Below are 18244 nucleotides of genomic sequence, written 5' to 3'. Positions count from 1 at the left end.
AAAAAAAAAAACCACATACACAAGCACAAAAACCAGAAAATGTGCTCTAACGACAAATTCATGCCAATGGTAACTTCTTGTATGGTTAAAACTGATGATTTCTAAAGCCTAAAACAACTTTCCACTTAAATTAGGTAGGGAAAACCTTCTCTTTACACCCTAAGAGATTAGGCCAACGGTTACCAATTCTATCACCATAGCGTAGTATCCCTTTCTTTGAATATGGTTGTGAATGGAGGCACCATAATGATAATAAGGACGACAGAATCATATATAAATGAGAACCCAGCATTCCATTTCATGTGCTTAAGATAATAACAACATCAGTACGGAAGAAAAATGCAGCAGTATGAAATCAAAAATGAAAATTTCTGGAATGATAACAGTTTTGCTAATCCAAAAGGAAGTCATTGCAACAGTAACAAGACTCTGCTCTGATACAATATAATCAAACAACTCTGCATCATCAGGCAAACGCAGAGGACATAGACCTCATCATACATCTCTTATTTAGCTAAGCCTACTTGGAAATCAACAACCTTATTTGTTATGGAAAAGAAAGGATAAGCTTATTAGTAGAACCAAAAACATGAGAAGAAAAAAGTGAACGAATGTACCGCAAGTCTCCAATTCCGGAGTAGGTTAGACGCCTCCCTTATACAAATCATTTCCGCATGGGCAGTCGAATCTCTTAATTCTTCCACTCTGAAATTTATAAAAATAAAATAAAAAGTCAAGCAATTGTTTATTCTTTTCATGAAAATGAGGCATAATCAATAATTACTTACAAATTACAGCCACGAGCAATAATTTCTCCATTTTGTACGAGCACAGCACCAACAGGCACTTCCCAAATATCAGCAGCCTTCTGGGCTTCCAATAGTGCTTCTCTCATAAACTTCTCATCAATTTTTCTCTGTACAGTTTCTATTTCATATGCCTTTTCCCATTCATCAAATCTATCTTTCGGTACTTGCTCACTACGCTGGAACTTACTTCTCTTCAATTCATCATTCTTTCCATCAGTTCTGGTGACTTCAGTTAACCTCTCCATGGTGTGTTGCTCCACATTCTCCTTGAAGTCACCTATAGACACCTTGGCTTTACTACTTTCTGGCATCCGTTCTACGGCTGGAGATCTTATGTGGCGTCTAGTAAGTAAGGGCAATGATGAATCCATAGGTGCAACAGTGGAAGGAATGCCTTGATCACTCCTACCATCTTCTTTCCAACCAAATCTTTCCTCTCCAGAGGCCAAAGAAGTACCTTGGGATGTCATACCTCTTTCTAAGGTACCTGAATAGGATGAAGCATCAGCGTCACCCTCAAATATTCTGTCCTGGGAAATTGTTGCCTCAGAGGCTTCTGTTTTGCTTCGAGTAGAAGCTTTACTTAGCTGATCAGCAGATCTGGGTTGCTTCAGAGTGCTTCTTTGTCTCTTTTTGACATTTTCACTATCATTGTCATCTGGCTCATGCCCAGATAACCATGCCTCACTGCCAACAGACTCATTTGATGAACTCCTCCCACCTGATTTTATTGCTGAATTATTAGTTTCAGAGCGGGTGCCCCACCGCATCCGAACTATATCTGCAATAATACTCCAGAAGGACCTACCAGCTTTCCGGACAGTGACACTCCCCGCTGTGGAAGTGCCCTCCTCGGTTGCTTCTCTCTGAGAATATTCATGCACAGACGGGTCCTTAACATCCCACATTTCATCTGAGGGTCCCTTCTTTCCAGAGACATCAGATGACTGCCTCGAACCAGGCCTCTCTGACTGCAAGTCCTCGGATACATATTGGCCAGGACCTATGTACTTTTGGTCTCTGAATACGGATGTAGTTTCATAAGTTCTTTCCTTCTGGAGTTCGGATGTAGATATTTCATCTTGGACCTTCTCCACAAACTCGCCAATAAACTGACTGGAGGATCTCTCAAAACGGTTAGCTGAATCCAATGCATCTTCATGGAGCACAAGACTTGGATTCTCTCCAAAAGCCTCACTGGTTCTAGTTTCAACATGTAATTCATGGGGAGAAGCTGGAGTTTGTGCTTGTGGATGTGTAAACAAAGAGCTAGAACTACCTTCTGAGAATTCAACAGAAGCCTCTACTTTTGCATACCCAGTTTTGACATCTGCCGATTGAGATGGAGGAGGTGCCAGTATAACCTGGGAAAAACTGCTATCTTCCATTGATACACCCATAAGTTGCACTCTAGCATGTGGAACTGAATGCAATGGTGTTGTGGAGCTTGAGGTCATTTCCATGGAGCTCCTCGAGGAACCTGATACTTTCATTGGCCTTTGAGACTCTTTTCCTGGTCCAACTTCTTCAATGACTCTTTCCCCAGTTCGGCTACCATTTTGCCTCTCTTCATGAACCAGATCGACCGCAACCGAAGCCAAATTTCTTTCCCTACCACTCACTCTTGTTTCAGAAAGTGTTTGAGCCCTGGTAATGGTTTCAGTAGCATCAGAAGTCATCTCAGGCATATTTGTTAGATATTGGGATTCTCTTCTTAACTCAGTAATCCCATAAGATCTTTGATCAATTTGGGCCTGTTGCTCATTTGACTTCTGAATGGAACTCTGTGTTGTAGTTGAATTTTCTTCTCTATTATCGATTTTTGTCTCAAAAAGCATCCGTGAAGTGTAAGCACTGTCAATGTTATTATCCTCTGAAACCTTGGTCAGCTGTCGTGATTTTCCTCTTAATTCGGTTTGTTCTATAGTTTCATTAACTATTTGTCTATGCCCCTCTCTTGCTGCCTGGTCCGAATTGACAGCTGAAGTTAAGTTCACTTCTCTGCCACTGAATTGCTTTTGGGAGCTGGAGGCCCTCTGGAAATCTCTTCCCTGGATCTCCAACATTTTTTGAACTTGTTGAGATTTTCTTCTTGATTCTGCATGTTCACGTACTGACCTACCTCTTTGGCCATTTCTCTCTGTTGTTTCCTCAACCAAATTCACAGCTGAAGTTGAATCATCTTCCCTGCCACTAAATCGCTTCTGGTGACTCAAAGTCATTTCCATGTCACTCTCATTAACCTCAAGTTTTCTGGACAACCTCTGTGAAGACTCTTCTCTTGATTGTACTGGTGCAGCAGATACTTCACTAAGCTTCTTCTCTGCCTTGCTTCTTGAATCCCATTTATGACCCTTCATCATTGTATCTGATCCCACTGCAGAGCCCGCAGCAGTTCTCTGTCTCGAGATTTCCCTGTATCCACCGACATCTTCATCCTGCCTCTTAAACCGTTTTCTGACATCCACTCCGAGGCAATCCCCTCTGATACTTCTCAATTTTTTCTCCTGATAATCATCACCTGAGGATTCTCCAACAAACTCTGCATGTTTAACCTCGATATCAGTATCACTCTCAAAATCACCAGAAGATAACACTGAGTAATATGATGAGTGACCAGAACCTTCTCTCCTAAGTCCATGATTCTCAGTCGTAGAAGACGCTTCATTCCTCGCTGACAGCTGATTATAATCTTCCCTCGGTTTAACAGTAATAGATTTATGTCCACCCTTAAAATTCTTCTCTGACAATGTAGCTTGAGCACACTCCTTTTCATTCCTAGAACGTTCTCTCCTAAGCCCATGATTCTCAGTCCTCGAAGATGCCTCACTCCACCGTGATTGATGATAACCCTTAGAATCCCACTCCCATGATTTGGCTTGAAGACACTCTTTTTCTTTCGTAGAACGTTCATCAACTACTCTCCCTATCTTCTCCACCAGCTTCCTCCTCGAAGCCGATCGACTAACAAACTTATCACTGATTTCTTCAGTCAACAAGCTGAGCATTGCTTCAGCACTTCCATCAGTACCTGAATCACAACTCTCACTCCTCTCCTCCCAAACCATACAACCAAATTTCCCCTCCCCCCTCCTCCTCCTGCTCCTCCTCCTACAAACACTACTCTCCTCGAGAGAGCATGAAACTCCATAGCAGCCCCGATCAAAACCAGCTAAAATCAACCTTCCAGAAGCTGACCACTGAATCAGGGAAGAATGCCTCAACCCATATAAAAATCTAGGGAACATAGGTAATCCATGGATGGATAAAGCACAGCAAGTACAAGGAGAAGCTAAAGAGTTCACAGTTCTTTCACTAGATAAGTAATAATTCTCATTGAAGGGAAAAGAAAGAACCCCTTTGCTCCAAAGGGACATAGAACTAAAGTAAGTGTTGTGCATATTTTGTTTAGTAGAATAGATAGAAAAAGTGAGAGAAAAAAGAGATACTCATACCACAACACTAAAAATGGATTTGAAGCATCTTCCGAGCTTCTGCAGTTGAGACTTGAGAACACGATATTGATGGAATCTAGTGGATCTGTGGAGACCAGATTGGAACTGCCCAGGTTGGATTTTGTAGCTAAGATTGCCCGAGTTGAGAAATCTACGGAACACAATCAATAAAAACTCATATTTATGATTTATTCTCCAGTTCCCCCTTGTTTCTTTTTTGGTAAAACAGCTCAGCTCAAGCTCAAGAACAGTGTGAAGCTTGGAAACATAGTTACAACCAAGCCGTTTAAAAACATGATTCGCTCGATCCAACGGATTCCAGCCCTTGTGGGTTGGCCTATAATTTCTTTTTTCTACAACAATGGTCTGTTTTAAAAGTTAAATCCACCACTTGGCTACCTCACCACCGGATATAGGTAAATTGGGAAGAGGATTGAGTTACATGTCCAGCTCTGTAGCATATGCTAACATCTTCACATGTCCCTCTCCTCCCTCTTGTGGAATGATATATCTTCCTTTATTGCCTTATTATGAGAGGAGAGGAGATAGATACAAGGAGGTGTTGGCTTATGCTACACATGCTGACAACGTTTTTCTCCCAGTTTTTTGCTTTCCTGAAAATGTAGCATGGCACCTGCACCTGCACCAACATGAGAGCCAATTGCAGATTATCAACAAGAGTGAGATTTTTCACCTTGTATGATGGGGTGTCATTTCACTCATTTTTGTGTTCGGGCATAGAGCCTACATTACTATGTAGGCTTATTTTCCCTCTTTGATAAGGCAAAAGATGTTTGAAAGGCAGCGTGGCCCCTAAACCCAGACATAGAGGGGGTGAAATGACTACCCTGCTCCTCATGAAAAGTAAAAATCCTACTCCTATTGATAATTCTGCACACACTGCCATTGGCCCTCCACATAGGTGTACGGGCCATGCTACATTTCAAGGAACCCCCTCCCTTATTAATAATGTTAAGTGAAAAAGAATGCTACATTGCTAATAAGCAGTTTCCCTTTCGCATAATTATGTTTAGGGGAAGAGATCATTGTCTAGTTGTGCGTCCCCTACACCAACGCAAGGCCAATGAGAGCATGTTCAGGAACATTAACGTGGATGGGTTTAAGGGTTTCAATCAGTCAATTTGGGCCGGTTTCGGTTTCACTAGTTTCGATATGGGAATGAGTGAAACCAAACATGAACCAACGAGGGTGCACCGATTTCAATTTGCTTTGGTTTACCATTTAAATATATTAAAGGAACGGAAAAAATGTGTTCTTTTATGAATTTCATGTTGGTATCGATTTCTTATCGAGTTATTTTAGTTTTTTGGTGCAATGTTTTTAGTTTGGTTTGGCATATTATCCGTTTTGATGCAGTCCTGCCGAAAACATGATCCAATAAGTTCATATTGGTTTCAATTTGGTTTGTTTGATCAGTTTGGCTTGGTTTTGTCAATTCGAACTTGGCTTTGACACCCCTAAATGGTTTTTTTTGTACTATTATTTTCATGAGGGCATGTGTGGTAAACTTGTGTACTCCTATGTCTGAGCATAGGGACCACACAACCAAACAGTGTTATTTTCCCCAAATTATAATTATAATATATATATATTAGAAGAATGTTAACCAAGCTTGAGCTCCTGCATAAAAACACAAGGGCAACAAAATGACCATCCTACCCTTGTTTCCTGTTAGATGCATGAGGGCACGTTCCTATTACTCCCTGACACTGGCGTAGTGGCCACGTAATCAGGTAGCTTTTTCTTCCCTTTTTTTCACTTGCTATTTTGAAAATAGGTAAAGAAACTCAGCCCCTCCTGTGGTTCCTGCATTGGCGCATGGGCCAATGGGAGAACTCACAAGAACATCTTCATTCTTCAACACACGATGAGGGGGCAATGTAGTATTTCCGTGCCTGCCTAGGCATAGAGAACGCCAGATAAATGATATTTTTTTGGGAAAATTTAATCCACCTCCCCTTGTGTTTGTTTTAATACGTCGTCCTCCTTGAGTTTCATTTATTATATTTAAACCCACCAAACCTAACACCGTGAGAATCTTTTGAGGGTTAGTCTGTTAAGTGGAGCTATTTTACATTTAGCACCCATTTTGCCCTTATTGGGTTCAACCGACCATTGATGAAATGTGTTCTTACACAACGATGAAACTAGCGATGAAAAGGGTTTGAAGTTCTTAGGCGATTGTTTATTCTCTGATGATTATTGCTTCTTCGTTGGTATCTACAACACTCGAAAGGGTTTGAAGTTCTCTACTCCACTGTAACTTGACTTGTTCATTCTGGTTTTGAGATTACTTTGGTTTTTCAGGTACTTGAACCCTGGCTACTATCCCCTTCAACTTCGTCGTCTCTGTTCACAGTGGTCGGCGAGTTTGGAGAAAAAGCAAGGATTTTTTTTTTATTAAATTCATTTCCAAAATCAAGATTTGGTTATCAATAGCCTGAATCAACAAGAAACTACATTACTAACAACACAGCAACGCTGAAGAAATACAAGATGAATTTACAAGAAGAAGAATAAGTAGATCAAAGCTCCAAAGTCCTACCAAAACTTCCAAAACTCTCTACTTGTTATCATCTTTGGTGGGTTTTTGTGCAAAAACTTTTATGTTTTCATATACAAATTCCACAAGATGCACAGGATACTCTATTGGAACTACCGATTAATGTTGATTCACAGAGACTGTTCAGACAGACATAACAATGAATGCAACTAGAGCTCCACATCTAGTTCCGAATATTAGTCCACCAAGAATCCTTAATAGACACATGCTTCTTTTCTGGATTATCGAAGGGTTATTCTGCACTGCAGAATCAAATCTCTGATATTCCTTCTTTTGATTTGAAATATCATAAGGGGGTGTTTGGTTCAGTAAATCAAATGGTGTATGTATCGGATATGAATGTCAATCTTTTGATAGACATTCTTCTGAATTATGTTTCTTTCTGAAAAATCGTTTGGTTGCCTTAAGGCTAGTACATGTTTCTCGCAGGTTGAGATATTGGCTTCCGTAGAGAACGCCTTTTCGCTTTCTCATTTTATACTAGGTGGCAAAAAGGTTGTTCAAATTTGAGTTTAAGTGTTGAGGTAAACTCAGATTTGGAACACATCATTTATAATATGATCATTAATGGGAAGTATGATGTTCACTTATGAGGGTCATCCTAGTGGAACCAAACAACTCAAAAAATTAAAAATTATCATTATAAAGAATGTCATCCCAAAGATTTACTGAATCAAACACCCCCTAAGGATTTCCCCTCCAACAAACCCTATATCCTTCCCATTTTCTTGTTTTTCTTAGGAAATTAAGTGAATCATTTCCTGGTCACCCTCCCCCCCAAATCAAATAAGAAGAAAGAGGTAGAAACTGTGAGAAAGAGAAGAGAAAATGGCGTCTTCTGATAACCTATCGAGTCTAGTAGAACCATGGGCGTTCTGCCCCTTCACAAGCTCATGGATCTCCGATGCCTTCATTTGCGATACTGAAACCTAACCAAAGCCCTCCAGAAATCTCTCTCCAACGAGTCCAAAACCCTGACAACCGATTCTAATAGCGGTTTAGTTTAGCTCGTAAAGTCTGATATGGAACCAACACCGACATTGACCATGTCTAGATTAGACCTTGAAATGGCACCAAAGCAACAACATCAGAATCGTCGGAACACGACGATTGGCATTGCCGGTGGAAAGATCTCGAGGCGATTGTGATTTATATGATTAGGGGCAATTTGGTCTTTTCATTTCCAAAACTAACATCAGTCTAACGGTAGCTTTGGTGGGCTTAAATGTAATAAACGAAACTCAAGGGGAAAGATGTAACAAAGGCAAAGACGAGGGGAGATAAATCGAAATTTCCCTTTTTTTCTAAGAAGGCCTGTTGATGTGGCGTGAGATTCCTCCCTACGCTGGCGGCAGCGTGGGGAACCTCTACTGACGTTACCCAACCAAACCCCAATTTAAAGCTCCGTGAGGCTATGTTTCTTCGCTAGCTTTGTCTGTGGGTTTTGAAGAGGCGAAGAACATGGCGATGGCGCAGTTGTGCGGCGGAATTGCGAGAAGGCTGATGGCAACGGAGGGAGCTGCGGTGGCGGCATCAGCAACGTCGCTGCCAGTGCTGTGTGGTCGAGGGGACAAGCGGACGAAGAAGGGGAAGCGGTTCAAGGGGTCGTACGGTAACGCAAGACCCAAAAAGGAGAAGATGATCGAGAGGATCAAGGACAAGGTCGAGGTCCCCAGGTCCACTCCTTGGCCTCTTCCTTTCAAGCTCATCTAATTTTTGTCAATGTCAACCCCTGAATATCTCTATAGCTGCATGGCCTTTTCTCTGATCTTTGTATTTGGGGTTTGGAGTTTTTGTTTTATGCACCTGAGCAGACGTTGTACTTTTACATTTCCTTCTAATTAAGAATAGATATTTTACTACCCAGAATTTTAATTTTTCTCCTAAGAATTGGGAATCCGGCATTATTGGGTTTATCCTACCGATTTGTTATGTTATCGACAAATTTCCTGAGGAAACATTCATGGGTCCTTGATCAAGATTTATTCTTTGCAATTAGTGCGTTAACAGTTGGGCCTGGAGAAGTTGTTGAGAATGTTGGACAATTGTGTCTTTCCTCTGTTAACAATTCTACCCATGGTGCCAGAAATGCTAATCACTGTACTGTTCAACTATAGGTATGGTGGCTGTTTTTCAGTAGAAATAATTGTATGTAGCAGTATGAGTCCCTGTTATTTTGAGGGCAAGACTGGATGTTTTTTTTGGGTACCATGTGGTTGTGGTAGGGTGCTACTTGCATAAGCCATAAGGTAATTACCTCCTGAAATTTGCACCATTGAATGATCTCGACTGGATTTAACTGTTAACAATCATCTCCTGAAATTTGCACCATTGAATGATCCCGACTCTTTGGATTAGCCTTTTGAGCTCCATGGAAAAATTGTTATTTGGCCCAACTGAATTTGAATGGGACTCATTGATTTTTATGACAATCAAGTGATGTTCTAGTTTTGGATTGTAGTAAAAATGAGGATAGGGCTGCATTTTGAAGAGATTCAGAAAAAAATGAGGCTCTTGATCAAACAATCAGAATTTTCTTATATCATTGCATGTTTTAGGTGGTGTCCAATTCGAAGGGAGTAAATTATTTCAGCAAACAGGATTTTCCTAGATCTTCCCTAGTTGTTGAAATGTCAATCATCATGCTTTATGTTTGATTTGTTTGCGTCGCGTTAATTATGTTATGGGCTTTGGGTTGACATGTAGAAGGATTCCAAGTTATGAATGGTCATGACAATGTAACAGAAAATGGCATGTTGCTCCTCAATAGTCATGGTAATCATGAGAATGCTCTTCACATTATTAAGTTCATATGCTAGAAAGAAAACATGCATACAATGTGTAGTAGTCTTGTGAAGTAGCAGTTGTATTAGAGGTCCAAAAGACATCATTAATCATAGTAAAATTTCCCAAGTTTATAACTTTATATTGTATTGTGATGAGAGGGAAACTAAAATACCCAAAGGAAATATTTCAACCCTAGTAGAAGCAGCCTAATGCAATTTACATCCATTGAAAGAAGAGTTTTCTGATTTGGGTTTGGTCAAGGTTTTTGGGGTTAAGTTGAACCCACGGTTCAATGGGATAGGCCCCAATTTAAGTCCCCAAATGGATTATATGGATCATGTGATAAGTATTTTGAGTTTTCTATGTCTCATGCCCCATTCTATTAGCCCAAATAATAGGGATTTAATGCCTAGACAGGATTAAGTAGTTAGTTTCTATTTTCTTAGTTTATAATTCCATGTAATGAGTTACTTAATGGTTAAAATAAATACTGTGACAGATCTAATATGCGACAGACCAGAACCAATACAGGAAGAAGAGGTTGTTGAACCCACGATAGACTCAACATGTAGAGTTCTATTGTGAAACTTGTAAATACAATTATAATCTGAATAGGAAACTAAACCTAGGCTAAACAGGAGCTTCCTTAGACTTTGAAACTGACAACTAACTCCTCCTAACTCCTATTAATAATTAAAGACATAAAGAAATAAAGTAAACCGCAATAGGGACACTCCCCTTATTGTGGTACATATCTTAACACTCCCTCTCAAACTGGAGTATACATATCAAACGCTCTAGCTTGGATCCACAAGAATAGACAATAAAAGCAGGTTCAGTCTTGAATAGTAGTTATTGACGCCAGCTAGCTCGGAGAGAACTTCAATCAACCATCATAAAACCAGTAGCAATATCAGCTCAAGTACATCAATCACTAACATTATCAGTAAATAAAACCATCGTGTAGAACCATTAGCAATGAGGAAAATAGGCGGTAGATAACACCAACCGCAATCCACAAAATAGCATAGCAACAACAGCAGCATCAAAGGCTCTTCCCAAAGAAGGCAATTGTGGGTAGTCATCTCCACAAATGAATGAAATAAAAGTGTAGCATCCAACAACCACATCAAAAGCTCTTCTCAAAAGAAGGTAGGTAGTAGGTTACTGCAAACCAAGTAGCAGCATCAGTTTATAGGTCACTGCAAACTAAGTAACAGTATCAGGTTGCTGGGGACCTAGTAGCAGCATCATGTTGCTAGGGACCAAGTAGCAGCATCAGGTTGCTGAAGACCAAATAAGGTTGCACTGTTGCTGAATATAAGCTGAGAAAACTAGTAAATAATAAGTCTTGAGTAGATAAGAATCTCCAATCACTGACAAATTGAGTTGAGAAGATGATAACTCCAATCGAGTAGATAATAACCGAAATCTCCCTTGACGTGTAGCATTACACGTGGACAAACAATTTCTAATAATCAACATCTCAAAGGATGAGCAGCACAAATAATCCCATAATCATGAGCTTCACAATAAAATAATTTCCAATATTCCCCTCACATGTAGCTTTACATGTCAACAAATAATTTCCAATAATCAGCATCTCAAAAGATGAGCCAACACAAATGATCCCATAATCAAGAGCAAGTTCCAAAACCAGAATCAAATCACTTATGTGCCCATCCAAGAGTTAATAACTCGAATCACAAGTACTCGTGGCAAACCAATAAATACTTTGAATTTTGTAATAGAATGGCAGCTTGGTAAATAATTGGAATCTAGATATAAGAATAGTGAAGGACAAGATAGGATTAAGAATTAATGACGGAGGAAAACTAGGAATGACAAACAACTTAATGGCAAGGTGTAACAAGGAGGGATAAGAGGGTGTAAGAATATGAAAATAAGAAATAAGGTAGTAAAGCCAACCCACGATCTTTTGTTGAGGTTATCTTCAACCTCTAAACAGAAATCAGAATACCCAAGCGGAAGACCAACAAGGTTTCGAGAGAGAGAGCTCACTGGTTTAGAAGTATGGAGAGAGAGGAAAGCCCTCTCATGCACACAGGGGACGATCCTGGAGGTGGCCTCCCGCCGGATAGAGGAAGGCAACTCCGGTTAACAGATTTTTGGAAGCCTCCGTCATCCTTGGAGCAGGCTGCTTCTAATGGGGGAAAGGATCGACCTCTTGCAGCGAATAAATCCTTTGCCTCCATAGTTGGCTCTGATACTGAAGCATTTGATAAAGGGGCTTCTCCTGAGAATCTTATTCCAAAATCTTATGCTAATGTGGTAGGTAATAGTCCGTCAGTGGTGGATAATCTGCCAGAACCAGTTCATGCAGAAAACTCGACCAAGGTGATCATCCCCCAAGAGGCATACGAGGATCGTTTAAACATATATCGGTTTGCCCTGATCGGTTGGCTCAATTTTCGTTTGCTTTCCTTGGATGATGTTCGCAACGAAGCTCGTGAGAGGTGGAGACTTAAGGGTAAAGTGAAGATGGTGCCCATGGGCAAGGGCTTCACGATTTTTCAGTTTGAATCGGAAGAAGATATGGCTCTGATGTGGAGACAAAGTCCAATGAAGATAGGAAGTCAGTTTATCAGGTTTCAAAGATGGCATCCAGACTTCAGCATACATGACAAATTGATCAATAAGGCCCTAGTTTGGGTGCGTTTTCCTGATTTGCCGCTGGAATATTGGCACGAGAAGGTATTACTGACCATGGCAAAGGCGGTAGGGAGGCCAGTTGGGCTCGACCAACGCACCAGGAATGTAATATATGGAAATTTTGCTCAGGTTTTGGTGGAGATGGAGGTGGGGGCCCCAAGGCCTGAAGAAATTCAAGTGGAACACTCAACCTGGGACTGTGAACTTATTCGTTTTCAAGCAACAATTGATCTATGAGGACTCATGGGGGAAATGTGGCTTCTGCAAAAAAATGGGGCACTAACTGAACGGCTGCCGAGAGAAGAAGGCCTATGATGAACGTCAAAACACTTTGGACAAGGCTGGGATCCCAGGAGCGGTGTACGGAGAAGATAGAGTCAACTCGGAAACGAGTAACTCACCTGGTCGAGCTATGTCTTTTTTGGAAAGAGGTGATCACAATCTTTCAAATTCAAATTTGAATATTGTCTCTCACACCTCTCCTAACGCTGAAAGAGGGGAGACAGGTGTATCAACTCCCATAATTGACATCTCTCGGTTACCTAATGTGGAGGAAGGAGAGATTTTAATTGATTTAATTGATACAAATCCTCAGTTTATTCTGCCCACTTCGGGTAACTTGGGATTATATCATGTGGGGGAGGAATCAATTAAGGAAGCTACTATTGGTGAGGAGGTGCAGGTTAAGGTTAGGGAAGAAGCAAATATGGAATCCTCCGATTCTGAGTATGAAGAGGCTTCCTTTGGCGCTGAGGTGGACCAATCTGGCTCTAACTTCAGCTCTAAGGCTGGTTCGGAATCAGACCAGTCTGAAAAATTGAAGGAAGGGGAATCAAACCAGGCTGGCCCCATACCTGGTCTGGCAGTGCAACAGGACAACCGTGCTGTAGCACCTTCTTCACAGGGTGTGGTGAGGGTTGTCACCTGGAGAACTGGGGTGTTCCTAAGGGGTAACCGTGGAGGACTGGCAGGAAGGGGTGGTCGTACCTCCTCCAATAAGGTGCATTTGGCCCCTTTGCAATTTCCATTGAGCAGAATGGAGGTCGCTCGTATGGGGGTACATGTTGACAAAGAGGCGGCCATGGTAGAGAAAGGGAAAGAAGTGGGGGAGAGAAGGGTAAGGAGCAACAAAGGTGGTGGTCAGACCTCGGAGTCTGACAGGTCGGAAGGAAAAAACATGTAATCATGCGGATTTTCTGTTGGAATATCCAAGGTGTTAAGAAGGCAGGGGCCTCCAGAGCGCTGCAATTTTTTCTCCGTGAGCACTCTCTTGATGTGGTGTGTATAGTGGAACCTATAGTGGATTTGGTGTCTTTCCCTTCCAATTTTTTCAATCGGTTGGGTTTCATGGCTGAGCTTATCTATAATTCTCGCCGTGACAAAGTGCCAAACCTATGGGTAGTTTGGAAAAACTCTCTTCAGAGGCCGGTTGTGTTGCAATCATCTGAGCAGCTGATTTCTATTTCAATGATCTGGAATGGTTGTCAAGTGTTGATTTCTATGATCCACGCCTCCTGTTCTAGGGTGGAGCGTAGAAATCTATGGGTGGAGTTGGGGTCTGCAGTGGCTTTGGCTCTTCCATGGACTGTTGTAGGGGACTTCAATGCTACATTGTATTCTCATGAGAAGAAGGGTCCAGGCAAATTTAATGTGGGCGCCGCGGCTGAGTTCCAAGCTATGGTGGACGCATGTGACTTGATTAGCACTCCTTAGGGTGCTAAATTCACTTGGACAAATAATAGATGTAGAGGGCATGTGGCGGCAGTTCTTGATAGATGCTTCTTCAATGCGCAATGGTTGGATGTTTTTGGTGTTTGTGGGCAGCAGGTCCTCCATAGATCGGTATCGGACCATGCTCCTATAATTTTCTCCTCTTCGACGGTCCCCAAACCTCAAAATGCTCCTTTTCGCTTCCATTGTTTTTGGATGGAGGAGGACTCATTTGAGGACCTGGGCAGGGATGTGTGGTCTAGGGAGGTAAGGGGAGGTGCCATTGGCAGACTCGCACAAAAGCTTAAAGCAGTGAAGGGCGCTCTTAAGGGGTGGGCGAGGCAGGTTTTTCCAAAAAATTGACGTGGCCCTAAAGGAAGCTATAGAGGGGGTGGAGGAAGTTCAGAGAGTCATTGATCAGATGGGGATGTTTGATGAACTATATGCAAGGGAAGCAGAGGCTAAAACCAGGCTGTTAAAAGCAATGGAGATGCTTGAAAAGCTTTGGGCTGAGAAGGCTCGTTGTAAGCGGGCGAAGTTAGGTGACCGCAACTCAAAGTTTTTCCACCAATCGGTTAAGGTTTGCAGTGCAAAAAACTGCATCCTTTCATTGAAAAAACGAGATGGCTCGGCTGTCTCTGAGCCGAGGGAGATGGCGGAGTATGTGGTCCAATTCTTTAAAGAATTTCACAAGGCTGATCATATTGTCCCTCACTTGGAGCTGCTGCAAGTCATACCTAAAGAGGTGAACAGGGAAGACTCCTTGATCTTAGAAGCGATACCTGTGAGGGAAGAGATTAAGCAGGTAGTTTGGGGGTTGGACCCTAATAGCTCACCTGGTCCTGATGGGTTTCCTGGAGCATTTTTCAAGAAGTGTTGGGAGATAGTAGGTGAAGATTTCTATTAAGCAGTGATGGCATTCTTCCGTGGCGGGAAGCTTCCAAATGGGGTAAACAATAGATTTGTGACGTTAATTCCAAAGGTGGAGGGGGCGGGCTCCTTGGATAAATTTCGGCCTATCTATATGGCTAACTTCTTTTGCAAGGTCCTATCAAAGATTATGGCAGAGAGGTTGGCTTGTCTTCTTCCTCGCTTGGTGTCAAATGAGCAAGGGGCATTTCAGAAAGGTAAGATTATCTCTGCAAACATTGGTTTAGCTTCTGAACTTGCAAATTTGTTACATACCTCAATCAGGGGTGGTGGAATGGGAATTAAAGTAGATGTGCAGAAGGCCTATGACACCCTGTCATGGAACTTCCTTTTCGAGGTTCTAAAGAAACTTGGATTCTCAGATGTATGGTTGGGCTAGATTTACGAAATTTTAATTTCTACTAGAATTTCGGTTCTGTTGAATAGTGGTCCGGTTGGGTTCTTTGGTGTGGAGCGTGGATTACGTCAAGGGGACCCAATCTCCCCAATGCTTTTTATTCTTGCAGAGGAGGTGCTGTGCAGGGGGCCTGAATTGTCTGTTGAAGGAGGGGAAATTAAAGGCTCTCCCTGGTCCGAGAGGGGTGAGTGTTAGTAGATGACATATTTATCTTCATGAATGCTACATCGAAGCATGTTCACTGTTTAAGAATTTTCTGCTCAAATACGAAGAGTTTTCTGCTCAAATACGAAGAGTTTTCTGGTTAAAGTTTTAACTTGGAGAAAAGTAAGATATTCTTTGGTAATGTTGCTCCTCACCGGAAGAGATTTATTGCTGATTTGCTGAACATTCCCATTTGTTTTCTACCAACAAGGTATCTTGGAGTAGAGATCTTCAAAGGCGCTGTTAAGAAGGATAGGATACTACCCTTGATGGACAAGATTAAAGCTCGTTTGCAGGGATGGAGGGGCAAACTACTATCCATGGCAGGTCGGGTAGAGTTGATTCGGTCTGTGATCTCAGGCATGCCAATTCATAACTTTTCAGTTTATTGGTGACCTGAATCTGTGGTCAAAATAGTGGAGCGATGGATGAGGAACTTCCTATGGTCAGGGGATATTGACGCGGTGAAGAAAATCTTTGTGAAATGGGAAGAAGTATGCAGGCCTAAGGCGAAAGGTGGTTTAGGGATCAGAAGATTAAGGGATGTGAACTGTGCAGGGCTCAGTAAACTAGTGTGGCAGATGAAACATGAAAAAACTGCCTTTAGTAGTTTCTTACGGGCGAGGTTTGTGAATGAAGGAGGAAATCTCAAGTAAGGGGTATAAATCTTCCTCTGTGTTAAAAGGTATAGCCAAGATGTGGCAATTTGTCTCTGAAGCTGAGCGTTGGATGGTGGGAAATGGTGAAGATATATATTTTTGGCATGGTCGATGGTTAGGTCCGCTCTCAATTGTAGAGCTCTCTCCTCTCCCTCGATCTCTTTTCCATAACACAAGTAAAGTCGCGGATTTCATTTGGGAGGGTAAGTGGTGTCTTCCCCAAGCCAACTCAGATTTCTTGTGTAGCATATTCAAAGAAATCAGTAGTATACCTCTGCCGCTTGGTCACAGGGATAGATGTTGCTGGTCTCGTTCCCCTTTAGGTGTCTTTTCCACAAGGTCAGTATGGGAGGCGCTGAGAAAGGGTGCGCCTAAGGTGGGCTGGGCAAAGGTAGTATGGAGGAGTGATTTGCTGCCTCACCAGTCGGTGTTTGGATGGAGGGTAATGCATAGAAAACTGCCCTGTGACGAGATGGTGAAAAGTAAAGGAGTGCCGCTGCTTTCCAAGTGTGAGCTTTGCTACAAGGCAGAGGAGTCTTTCCAGCACTTGTTCTTGGAGTGTGAAGGTGCTGCTTATATTTGGAGTGCTTTTCCAGAGGTTTTCAGATTTTCGTTTCGTGGCCTAATCAATGGGCAGATTTTCCAGAGCATGCAACATGGTGGACCCAAAGGTCTAGCGCTACTGACATATCTCAGGTATGGATGGCGGGTTTGATCCTTATTCCATACTTTATATGGATGGAGAGAAACTCAAGGAGGTTCAGGGGAATGCATCGGTCTTATGGCCAGATTTTCTTTACAATCATGGAGGAAGTCAGAAGGCGTGGGCCAGGGAAACAGGACAGAATCAAATCTCGTCTGGATACAGAGGGGTGCACTAATCTGAATATAGTGGTGCAAAGAAGAAGGGTCAAGGGAGTGCGAGAAGTTTTTTGGCTTCCTCCAATGGTAGGGTGGTGGAAACTAAATTGTGATGGCTCGTCTTTGGGGAATCCAGGGAATGCAGGTGCAGGTGGTGTAGTAAGAGATAGTAATGCTTAGGTGGTCTTATCTTTTAGCTCCTTTTTAGGTAAAGCAACGAGCTTCCAAGATGAATTCCATGCTTTGATGGAGGGAATCGATAAAGCAATAGAGAAGAAGTGTGAAGCTTTATGGCTTGAATGTGATTCGGTATCAGTGGTCATTATGGTGCAAAGGGGGCTGATCTCATGGTTTGTATGGCAGAAGTGGTCCGCTCTCAGTTCCTATCTCAGGGATATCAGTTGGAAAATCACTCATTGCTACCGGGAAGCCAATACGATAGCAGATTTTCTGGCGCAGATGGCAGCGAAGAAAGAGATGTCTTCATCAAATGTGGTGTGGCCTCCAGAGGTGCAACAATTCTTATCGGATGACGCGATGGGCAGGTCGCGGTTCAGATTTTACTAATCTTATGTTTTCCTCCTTTTGCCTAGTTTCCTTCTTCTGCTGATGGCAATGCCGAAGGTGGAGGAGGGTCCTAGGGTTGTGATTGTATGTCTTTGATTTTGTTTTCTTTTTTTATTCTTCCTCCCCTTGTACAGTTTTTCTTTGGCTCTTTAATATACATGACCTCTTAGCAAAAAAAAAAAAAAAAAAAACAAAAGCTCACTGGTTTGGCCTGAAATTTCAGGCGAAGGGTCGCACCTTCCATGTCTATCAAAACCTCCAGAATAAAAACCCAAAATATCAAGAATATGTTCAGATAGAGTTTATGAAATCACAAGAGGCGGTAGGCATAGTTCTGTTTATGGTTGCAGGTTAAGATCTGTAGTAGGGATCTTTTTGGGGGCTGAAATTATGTTGCCTAGGATAGGGGTTTTTATGCCCTAAATCTCAGGCTCATCTGATGATTATAAATGGAGATCAACTTCAACAATCAAGGTTGTCTATGTTACCCAGAAAACAGAGTAGCAGTATCGATTTAATAGAAACAAAAAATAAAAAATGAAACCTAAAGGGTAGGTAGGCCTACAGTAGCAGAACGGATACCCAGAATATAACCATGCAAACAGCAG

The 18244-nt window shown here is 42.0% G+C and overlaps 2 protein-coding genes across 2 annotated transcripts in view; one reads left to right on the top strand and one right to left on the bottom strand.

Annotated features, from left to right (window-relative positions):
• LOC122059533 (tRNA(adenine(34)) deaminase, chloroplastic-like) overlaps window positions 1-4752 on the bottom strand; it is a 32229-nt gene extending 27477 nt beyond the window's left edge. The window contains exons 1-2 of the mRNA XM_042622370.1: window positions 789-4752; window positions 618-705 (exon numbers count right to left, since the gene is read on the bottom strand). Coding sequence (XP_042478304.1) covers window positions 618-705; window positions 789-4210 — 3510 coding nt within the window. The 5' untranslated portion in view covers window positions 4211-4752. The remainder of the gene's footprint in view (window positions 1-617; window positions 706-788) is intronic.
• A 3498-nt stretch (window positions 4753-8250) lies between these two features.
• LOC122059344 (30S ribosomal protein S31, mitochondrial-like) lies at window positions 8251-8710 on the top strand. The gene has a single exon (XM_042622076.1). It carries the CDS (start codon window positions 8310-8312, stop codon window positions 8559-8561), a length of 252 nt encoding a protein of 83 aa, XP_042478010.1. The 5' UTR covers window positions 8251-8309; the 3' UTR covers window positions 8562-8710.
• The last annotated feature ends 9534 nt before the right edge of the window (window positions 8711-18244 follow it).

This window comes from Macadamia integrifolia, chromosome 13, assembly GCF_013358625.1.
Source record: "Macadamia integrifolia cultivar HAES 741 chromosome 13, SCU_Mint_v3, whole genome shotgun sequence".
NCBI lineage: Eukaryota > Viridiplantae > Streptophyta > Magnoliopsida > Proteales > Proteaceae > Macadamia > Macadamia integrifolia.
Note: the sequence above shows the minus strand (reverse complement) of the source record. Positions and strands in the feature narration are given on the sequence as shown.